This window comes from Rhinopithecus bieti, unplaced genomic scaffold, assembly GCF_001698545.2.
Source record: "Rhinopithecus bieti isolate Rb0 unplaced genomic scaffold, ASM169854v2 scaffold_39883, whole genome shotgun sequence".
Lineage (NCBI taxonomy): Eukaryota > Metazoa > Chordata > Mammalia > Primates > Cercopithecidae > Rhinopithecus > Rhinopithecus bieti.
The window spans coordinates 1,491,595-1,502,754 of record NW_016816948.1 but is presented as its reverse complement, the minus strand read 5'-3'; the positions used below and the strand labels follow the sequence as shown (position 1 = coordinate 1,502,754).

Below are 11,160 nucleotides of genomic sequence, written 5' to 3'. Positions count from 1 at the left end.
AGGAGGAGGAGGAGGAGGAGGAGGAGGAGGAGGAGGAGGAGGAGGAGAAGAAGAAAAGTATTAGCTAAATAAAGCAGGCCAAACACTTTGCTGCAGCAGAACTGTACATCTGAGCTTCCCTTAGCCTCCATTATCCCAACACGTTGACTATAATTATTGGGAAGCAAAGATTTATAGTGACCATATGGATACAGAAGCCATCCAGAAGCCACAAAAGCTCTGTCAGAGCCAAAGAAACATTTTTATAAATGGTAAAGTGAGAAACTTAAAATGAAAACTAAAAAGACTGATACTTTGGAGGGCTGCAAATAACTACACCATCAGTTTCAAGATCTCCATCTCAAAGTGTCAGTCACTTCAAAACGCATCCTGCTACGATGGTGGCTCAGGACACTTGTGTACCAGGGCAGTGGCCATGCTGTGCGAGTCAGAGGTCACCGCTTCCACATTCCGACATCTGTCTGTATTTTCTTGCCCTGAAACAATAGAAGGGGAACTAGGCTCATTTGCTCCCACTTTGTTTAACCTAATTGTTAGACACAAAAGATAATTTCCCATATTTATAGTTATTTTTTCCTTTTCTCCCATTCTCATTTGTCTCCATAAAATTAAAACTATTAAAATGTAAGTAGGTGAAGTTGTCTACACATTATTGAGTTTAGTAAATGTAACAAAGTTGTATATCCCACTGACATCTAGGAAATATGAAACATCAAGTATCACGTCTGTCATCATCACAACCTAGGTAACAATTTGCACTATAATTATCCAACTATGCCATAACTTCCTTTAATTCAAACCACAACACTGCGTGTTTCATATAAAAATACTTTAATTTACTTTCATAATTTTCAGAGAAAGAGGCAAGAGTTAATTCTTAATTATAGTTTTACATATATAAATAATTAATAAATTTTAAAATGGAAACTGACAGCTTGGAAACAGCAAGAAAAAAAAAACAAAAGGTATTTGTTAATTCATTTAAAAACAAAAGGTCACTTTGAAAACTCAGTTATTTTAGTCTTCTCACTAGCCAGTCAAAGAAAAACAGATGCTAGACATCAGAGGAAAGTTTTCTGTGCAAAAATGGTCAACTCATACCTGAACTTTAACCATGATATATGTATCTGTTATTAAAATGTGCTCTTTATTTATTGCCTTTACACTACATCTACAACCACCCAAAACCCTACCTCTAACAAACTGAAGCAGTCTTTCATAAGTGACATTAGTAGTATTTATCTGTGCCCAGCTTAATCAGGCTAAGTCAGGTTACTTCTGAAATTAATTTTTCAGAAACTCTGCTTTTGCTGCAGTACATGAGAATAATGTTTCCAGCCATCATCAAACACATGCAGTAGTAAGGAGTATAGTATAAATTTTTAGTAAAGTTTATTAGGTCACCTGGTTTTCCAAATGTACCCAGAAATACAAAACATGACAGAAAATACAGCAGACTCAGTTGATATACTCTCATAATTTTTAGTAACAAATATGAATTTACTTGTAAAATAATCTATGAGAACCCACAAGAAAGATTTGTTCTAATGTGATAGGAAGAGCTTATATTTCAGAGACAAAAAGGCTCTGGCTTAATATAATCTATCTTAAATAACCCCAACTGCTTCATTTTTAGAGGTACCTATACTTTTATCAGTACCTTTTGCTGGAGAAAGATTCCTGGTAGACTTGAGTAATTTAAAAAAAAAAAAAAAGGCAACCAACAAATAAAAGAACTACTTAGCATAATCAGAAAAGGAGATCAGGATTTGGGGGTGGAGGTGACAATAGGGGCTTTTAATATGTTCCTTTGAAATTAGCCATAAAGTATAAGCTTCAATAAAAAAAATTTATGGAAACATGGTACAGCCCAACATTTAACATTAATATATAATATGCCTGGGTTTAAGCATATTATTACTAAGTTAAAACATTCTTTTCTGTCAACTAAATATAAGATAGCATTTTAGTGAGTTCGCAAATAAGATAGAACTTTAAATGTAGAGAGCCCTGCCAAAATGATCATAAAGTGGTTTAGTCCTTTTCTATCGTCCATATTCATTTCTGGACCAATTTCACGAAAGAAATAAAATCGGTCTTAAAACAAGATGGCTGCTTCTAGGGGGGAAAAAAAACACGCTGATTTAACTGAAAGCCAAAAAACTAGCTTTTCTAAATCAGGAAATAAGCACTTAATCATATTTTTTCTAATCTCTAAGTAGGTATTCATGTACTTCCACATGGTAATCCATATATTATACTGTGCAGTTATTTTTAATCATTAATAGCAAAGTGATTTTTAAAACAGGTCTAATCGATGTGTACTAGTAACATGATTGTCCAAGGCATATACGTATTTGCTAATATATATGACTGTACAGAGCATATGCCCAAACTTCTACTTTTAGTTCATACCAGAATCATGATCATCAGTCATGAAAATCAGGTCACTTGAAAAGCAATAATAGAAAGAATATTTATATCTTATATCTCCTAAGAATCCAATCATAAAACAGGCAGTAATATCCCATTACAATCAAATCAACTGTACTTGACTTTTTAAAAGTAAAAATCATAGGAACTTTACTGTTAGACGATCTCTCCTTGAGCTATACTTTGCTGACCCTCCCTAAAGCAACTGGAAGATCAATTCTGATATGCATATAAAGATTAAGAGCATTTTATCCATCTTGAAATAATTTTAAAATAAGATTTTTAAAAATCATTCAAACCTATTTTTATTCCTCACTTGAGTGGAAAATAAGACCTGACAGTAACATTTTCTTCAACCTGTCAACTGTCAATTGTATGAAGGATGTTTCTAAAGATGACAAAGGTTTATTTTTCCTTATTGAAAATGATAGAATTCTACCTGAATGAAAGCTGAGCTAACCATCACTGTGGTACACTACTGTCTCTCAGCAACTAGCTAGCTTAAATAAGAGTTTTCAATATTTTAAAATAATGTTTTCATTGAACTATATGGTTTACTGTTTGAAAATTATATTCAGAAGCCTCAAAAACAAGAATTTGCATCCACTCAAATTTTCCAATTAGAAAATAGCACACAGATTTCAGTTTACAATAAATCCTTTAGAGAGTACAATAAGAACTATCAAGAATATGAAGATATTAGGAATGATTTTACTCAAAATCATGCAAAATAGTTGTAGTCAGAAAAAAACTTGATTAATTTTTAATTTTAAGCTAAGTGGTCCTGTGTCATTGTGCTCCTTTATGACTGACTAAATTTTGAAAACATAAATGCAGACAAATTTAAGAGGAAATAGATCTCCTAGTAGTGAGTAATATCCTATTCAGAAGCACTGGAAGTTCACATTAATCACAAGAAACTTTTCTACAAAACAGCTCAGGACATAGGTTGAAAAGCAGACTAAAATATAAATTCGATAATATAAATCAGGCCCTTAAAAGAGACAGTAATTTATTGATGTTTGGCTAAGACCACCATCGCAAGACAAATTATTAAAAGTGAGTATTAATGCCTCATTTCTTATACTCCTCTTTGAGGTTTTTATACCTGAAAATGAAGGTGTTATCCGTCACAAATGATCAAAGGGCAATTTTTTTCCTCAGTTCAGAAGGCTGATCTGACTGAGTTGTCCTGGGTAAGAGGCAAGGACCTTCCTCACTGTGCTTAGGGAAATTGAGGCTTCCTTTGCAACGTGGATATTCTAATTAGGAATGTTATTTTAACAGTTTGTATACTGCTTCTGAAAAGAAAATTGATAATACAGAATCTTCAACATAGAGTCGTTCATTATTTCAAACAAAATATCACAGCTTTTTAAGTCTTTATTACTACAGAAGTTATTCAACACATACACAAAAATGAGGCGGGTTGAGTGGTATCTTATAAAAAATTTTAAATTGATTTATATTGAAAAAACAAATCAATAAGCACTAGACCAAATGCTACCCAACATGTAAAATTCTATTCTTAACATATTCTCATATTTTGTTCATTTTTATTTTAACGCTTTCTCTCTCTCAAAGGTAAATTTTCTGGCATATACTTATCCCAAGCTAGCAAAGGCCAGAACTCCTGAAGGACTAATTGTATTCATTCATTTTCTTGGCCCAGCATGAAGCTGGTAGCTTGCTTGGTTCATAGCAACAGGGGAGAAAAGGAGGCGCTCATCTTTATCTGTCCTTATCCAACAGGAAACCAGGCCAGTGGACAGAATGCAATGAAATGCCTGTTCAGAAGGCATTCTGAAAGATTAAATGGCAAGAAATTCACAAGGTTAATTTGCACCCAAGTAACTAAGTGTTCCCTCCAAACCTGATCCTCAGCCTTCAAAGGTGGAAGCTTCTGAAGCTATTGATTGTTAGCCACAATACACATGACAAGATATTAGTTCAGTGAGGTGACGGTTTAGTTATTACCACTAAAATCACCTAACAGAGAGTAATAAACTAGTGAAGACTGATACTTTCAATCACAAGTAGTTTACTAACCTTGGTCTTACCCTGAAAATGCCAAATTAGACTGTATAGTCAAATCTGCCTCAAATAGCTCTAATGTTCCTGTCATCTAAAAATCAGACAGTTGAGTATTTCTGATAGTTTATTGTGAACATATAAAATAATGAATGAAATAGGTAGAACATATCTCAGTAGCCAACTCTGCTTTTCAAAATTCTATGGAAAACTGGCCAAAAAACAAGCAGCATACTTCTCTTTTACAAATTTCTAGATTAAAAAAAGGCGGGGGGGGAGTCAATTCAGGTCTCTTACAAACATATAAGCATAAAAACATGGGTTATAAATCTCAGTCATACTGCCTTATTTTTATCCTGGTACTTGCATAAATTCTGATATAAATTTCAGAATAATAAAATTACTACCAATACATCTAATAAAGTGATACGTTACATTGAGGCTTAAAGTTAATGCATTTTGCTTGAAGAACATTTATGTTTCTAACATACAAAATAATTACATGAAGTATTTAAAATTTCAAGAACAAGGGCTAATCCTTTCTAAATTTCATGACAAAACTCATTTGAACCAAGATATATCAATCATTTACTCACAACTCACAACAATTTCTTAGATTTAAAGCATGCTGATTTCATTTATTTGTCAGTGAAAAGGTCATAGTGCCGGTATACTGGTATATATATATATCAAAATGATGATGGCTCAGAATTTTTTAAATGGAGCAAGTAAATTTTGAAAGAAGAAAAATACTCAAGGGAATATGATTAGGAAAAAAAAATGTCACTACTTCGCTCTTCTTAGCCACATACATTTGACCTGTACTGCCAGAGGATTTGGGAGTGTTGACCTAGAATTCACATTACTTTCACAACTCCAAGATTACATGTTAACAAAACTAAAAGGTGTCAATTACCTGCTACTCTAATATGAAATGTTTAATTTACAAGTCCCTACAAGAATTGAGAAAGTCCAAAGAAAACATGATTAGGTTAAAGTTTAGTAAATCCTTGATGAATTACAGAGATATTTTCCTCTTAAGAATATAACCTTTTAAATTGATGATACTCAAACCTTAACGGAAGCAAAACACCGGGTTGAGGAGGACTGGTATTCCTAAAAGAGTGTTGGTCATATTTGCTGCTATATTATTTGACTATTGCATCAATAATGCCAACCAGTAGGAGATATGTTTAATTACCCTAATATCATTTCGGCAAATAGTCAAAATAATCCAAGAAGAACTTTCAATATGCACCCGATGTTTACAAGTATATTCTTATTAGAAGCACCAAAAACTGTTTATGGCATACTTCAGATGAACAGGCATGTTCTTAGTATTATGACTCTCTTTATAAGCATAACTACTAAAGAGGAATGTAAATAAAGTTTTATTACTGGAAGCCTTTTAACATTACTTAAAATCTTTTACATTCTAAAAGAAATTAAGGACAAATAGTTATATTCTTCTTGACGTGGATTTTCATTACTCAAAGTTACTTAGTGATATTCCAGTTTAGAATTCAGCATAACATTAAAAGGATCATTTGATAATTTACACCTTCAGGTAAAACTTATACAAGTTTTCAAATTTTGGAAATATAGAAGATGCATTTAGGCAAATGTTATCATATATTTCTATTCAAACTGATAGTTCTCAGTTGCTATTTCACAAATTTGTGCCAATTCAACACATAAAATCAGTTTGGTCCCCTATCCAATAAATACTACCAACTAAAAAGTTATCAGCATTTGAAAACTCAGTATCCACTTCTCAGAAGTGAATACCTGGGTACATAGATTCTAACAGTAAAACTATTCTGACAACAAATAAATTTAATATTTTTCCCATGAAACTACATCTGTAGATGCTCATTTCTCAATGGAGATGCAGTAATGAAACTCCATGTAGAAGATAAACTCCTATCAGATACACAAGTTACACATAACTCAAGTTACACAGCAAGATACTGTACTTAATCCCTGTGATCAAGATACATTTAATTCTGATTTTACCTAAACATAATTTCAAACTGAATCTGTTAGTATAAGCTAAAGTAGATTTACTTCATTTAGACACAGTATACATTATCATCAGTTTTATGTGCCCACTGAACTTATACTCTGAGGGAAAAATTTAAAAATTTATTTAAGTTGCAATTAAAGTCCTCTATTCTTTTTTCAAAAGATTGAAGTCTTACTAGTTTAGCAAAATCTTAACAGATAGGTTCTATATAAAGACACAAGGCATGGCTAGCTTACTTTACAAAATAACATATATGAAGAGGAATTGCACAACACTGAATTTATAAAATTTACTAAACCCGTGGAAATTTTCTGAAATATTTTCTTACTATTGTTTGTGAAAACTGTTAGTTTTATTTTAAAATACTTATTCGGCATGTGGCCTCTTTAAAATTATATCCAAGTTGACTTTTCTTAATACATCAAAAAAGCAACATCTTACTCAACACTTCAGAGATAAAACCGCCTACTTTTAAAATATTGTTTTTAAAGTAAGTTTTTAACTGTGATAACATACCAAGATAAATGTGTCCATAAATTCCTAAGAATAATAAGTGTTAGGGCTGTATCTCTTGGGGTTAAGAGGGGTACATCATTCTTTCTTTTGGCCATTATCAAACTGATAATGATCAAATAGAAAGGTATTTCCACAAACCTGAAATCACAATACCGATTTAGAAATACTCTTGGTATTTTAAAATTCTGCAGATCAACTTTGTCTGGGCAGGTTCAAAGCCTCCATGGCATACTGAGCAGAAGAGTTTTCTGCAGGCAGGGCAGATCTATTAAAAAACATGACCTGTGACAAAAATCAATGTGCTAATCTCAAACCAAACAACAGTATCAAAAGCATAAAACAGAGATAACCTAAGATAAAATGTCCTCAAACTAACTCAGTCTAGCTTGACAGGTTAAGAAGGGGGGTTAGAGTAGGGTTGCTGCTGGTTCTTTCCGTTTTAAGCCAGGAAGACTGGAACACCCAAGTATCCAAATAAATGAATGCCATGAGAAAAAGATCACATTGTGGAGTTTGGAATGGGAAAGAAGAGACAACCAAGAGCAAGATATCCCAAATTCAACGAAACTATTTCAGTGTTGCTTTATTTAATAAAGTGCTCAAGTTCAGAGATACACATTTCTGCTTCGTATATGCTGCCTAATAAAGCACAAACGGGGAAAAAAAACTAACCAACATAATGAGACTTGCTTTTAACACCATCACAACTGGAAAGCTTACTCTACATGTCCTGTCAGCTTTAATAAAAGGCATCTCCTCTGGCAGGATGGCTTCTTTTTCTCTTTTCCTGATAGTGGTAAGTGGCATGTCAAAGAAGAAATCGCTTCCCATTCCACCACCCACCTCCAGGAGACTTGTTTTTTGAACCAAACTTTCAGGAATATCTCCACTCCTGTTCGGCGGTTCATTTAGGACTTGGGCAGCTACCTGAGTAAGACTATCCTCGACTAACGGAATAAGGAGAACTCCCTCTCGGTTCTGTAACCGGCGGACTGCTTGTGGGGAAAATCTTCCCATCTTCATCTGCGCTGACATTACTCAAGCGGGGAATCCCACTCTTGCCTGCATGCCGAGGGGAGGCTGGAGGCAGGCGGAGAGGGCCCGCCGGACACAGAAAAAATTGGAGGCGCCCACGGATACCCTCTCTCCTGGAGAAAAAACTGGAGGCGCCCACCCATACCCTCTCTCCTGGAGCCCAGGACGCGCACCAACTCTAGGCTAACCCCCTGGGCCTCCCGCCTCTCTCTTCCCAACTTCCACTGAAGCCCAGTGAAAAAACCTATGATTTTAGATGCAATCGGTACTATTAATAAATAGTACCTAGGAGAGCACTGAGACCGGGACACAGCTGGAAGCTAGCCTCTGTCCCAGAGAAAGCTGTGCGGTATGGGCCCAGCGGGGCCGACTTCTGTGCACAGACCGGGAAGCAGTAAAGGTTCCGAACTGCTCCAAACCCGGAGGACCCCGCCGGACACTCTGGATTACCTCCCCACTCCACTCCCAGGGTCCGAAAACACGGGACGTCTTGCAACTGGCCGGTGTCCAGCACGCGCGCTAGGACGGCCCCAGGCGCCCACCTCTAGTCTCCCGCGTACCCAGCGGGCTTCGGGGACGCCTACAAATCGGTTCCAGGTAACCGCGCGCGTTCCTCCGGCAGCACATCGCCAGGCCACGGGCGAAGGGCTCCCACCTCCTGGCTCGGCCAACTCTGGCAGCTTGTTCCGCACACATGACGTAACCCGGTATTAGATCAAACTTTCTGGCATCTTGAACCCACTAGGGTGGGTGGAGGGATGGAGAAGATGGGAGAATCCTCTCCACCGCAAACCGCGCCGGGCCCAGACTGACTCAGGGGCCGAATGATTTCCTCGTAAAGAGGAAAATAAAAACCTAAAGCTTCCGCTTCCCAGCCCCCCTCACTTCCCCTAGCCCGTGCGCTCTCTCTGCGCGCAGCGGGAAAAGAAAAGGAAAATTTAAAAAAAAAAAAAAAAAAAAAACTTTGGGGGATGTTTGGTGGGTTCTTTCCGCAGTCCCTGCGGACAGACCCACGGTCCAGGCAGGAGCTCCTGGCGGCGCACACTGGGGGCTCCCCGCGCCGGGATCCGGATACCAGTCAGCCTGCCGGGGCTGGGAAGCGGAGAAGTCCCGACTCCCCGGCTCCCGCCCTTTTCCGAGTCTCCTCGCGCCCCGCAGAAGCAGTTGGTCTGGGCAGCCCCGGGGACTCCCTGGGGCACCTGGCCTTTCCGCGGAGGCTTAACAAAGAGGGGCGCGACGCGAGCGCTTCCCGCCGACGCCTCAAGCCATCAGCGCCGGGGCGACGCAGGCTCCTAGGGTGCGCGCCGCCAGCTGCTGGTGCGCGCCGATCCCCGCCGCCGCTCCTTCCGCAGGGCCCCGAGGCCCGGGTAGCCCCGGCTCTCTGCCCCTTACCGGCTTACCTGGGGTTGCTGCTGTTCCAGTAGACAGCGTAGCGGTCGGCGACGGTCTTGGAGCCCGGATCTTGGCTGAACACACACATCCAGAGCACCAGAAACACCAGCGTCAACATCTCCACGTGCAACATCACGCCTGGCCAGCGGCGGAGCCCCCGACGCGCCACTCCGGGGAGAAAGCAGGGATCCGGAGGGAGGGAGGCAAAGGGACAGAGAGAGAGCGGGCGCCAAATAAATATGAATAAATAAAAATGAAGGGGGGCGAGAAAGGAAAGAGGCGCCCACCAAGCTGGGGAGGGGTAGGAGAGCGAGAAGAAAAGAAGGCGGTGTGGTGGGGGGGGGATAAAGACAAACTCGCACCCCCACTGGAGGGTTCAGGAAGAAAAAGGAATCACAAGATGGAGAGAAGCGTGCGTGTGTGTGGTGGCGGCGGCGAGGGCGGGGGAAGAGGTGCCAAGCTGTGTCTCGGGCGGCGGCGGCGGCAGGCCGGTCACCCCGGGAGAGGGAGGTGCGCGCCGGGCCGGGCGGCTGCAGCGCGGGTCGGGGTAGGCGGCGGCGCGCGCTGCACAGTCACCGGGAGTTTCGCGCCGCAGCCGCGGGGAGACATACACCGGCCCTCCGGGCCCGGCTCAGCGTCGGCGCAGCGGACTACGCACGGCTCCGCCGCCGCCCGGGGCCCTAGCACTGCGCCCCGCTTCCCTCCAAGTTACTTTGGCTGCCGGTGGGAAACTGCAGGAGGAAGGCGACGTGCAGATAGGGGGCTGCGCGCTTGTGGTCCCGGGAGTCTGAGAACCCCTTTCCTCAGCCTCCTCTGTGCTTTAGCCGGGCGACCCCCAGAAATCTCAGAGGAGTCGTAGGTGCTGCGGTACCGGGCGGTGCGCGGAGAAGGGTGGGGATCCGGAGCCGCAACCCAGCCCTGTTGGTGTCCTGGAACTGGTTAAGCGGCAGCTGCGCCGGCGAGAAGCGGTCTTGCCTCGAAAACCTCAAAGAAAAGTTTGGCTCTTCGCGTCTTCCGGCAGGTCCCCCAGCACAGTCGGACCGCGGCGGTAGCGGAAGAGGGCACCCCGGGTGCTGGCCGAGCCTCGGGAATTTCTCGCGCGTGCTTTCCTTGGCTGGGTGTGGGTGCACCACAGTAAATGAAGAGCAGAGGTTAAGGCCAGCCGGCCTGGCGGAGCTGGGATGCCTAAACCTGCAAGACGACGCCAACCCAAGTGTTCGGCTGGAGAGCTGGAGGGGAAACAATCACTTTCAAATGGATCCCTCCAACTCCTGGATGGGCTGATGTCAGTCTCCGATCGCCTTCCGAGAGGGAGACTGAGCCCCCACACGCGGTGCCAAGAGCCCGGGGGTGAGCTCTCAGAAGTGTCCCTGCGACTCCGGCGGGTCCAAGCCTAGCAACTTGTAGAGATGCATCAATCAGTTTGAAATGGGAAAAGAGAAAAAAAAAAAAAAAAAAAAAAAAAAAAAAAAAAGGGAGCGCACGAGCGAGTGGCACCTCCCCGATGACTACATCAGAAAACCTTCCCGCAGCTGCTCCTCTTTCCCTCCTTAGGCACAGCAGCAGCAACAGAGGTGAAAACCACAAACCGAATCCTAAAACCCCTACCCAGGCGGGAAAATAAATAAACTTGAGTGCAGCAGCAGCAGCAGCACGAGCAGCCCAGGAGGAATTGAAACGACTGGCAAGAAGTGGAAAGGGTTTTGCAAAAGTCAGTTTTGCAAAAG

At 41.2% G+C, this 11,160-nt stretch overlaps 1 protein-coding gene across 1 annotated transcript in view; it reads right to left on the bottom strand.

Moving 5' to 3' along the window:
• Nucleotides 1-10,304, bottom strand: part of EFNA5 (ephrin A5) — a 297,159-nt gene extending 286,855 nt beyond the window's left edge. The window contains exon 1 of the mRNA XM_017855638.1: nucleotides 9,442-10,304. Coding sequence (XP_017711127.1) covers nucleotides 9,442-9,566 — 125 coding nt within the window. The 5' untranslated portion in view covers nucleotides 9,567-10,304. The remainder of the gene's footprint in view (nucleotides 1-9,441) is intronic.
• Nucleotides 10,305-11,160: the final 856 nt, after the last annotated feature.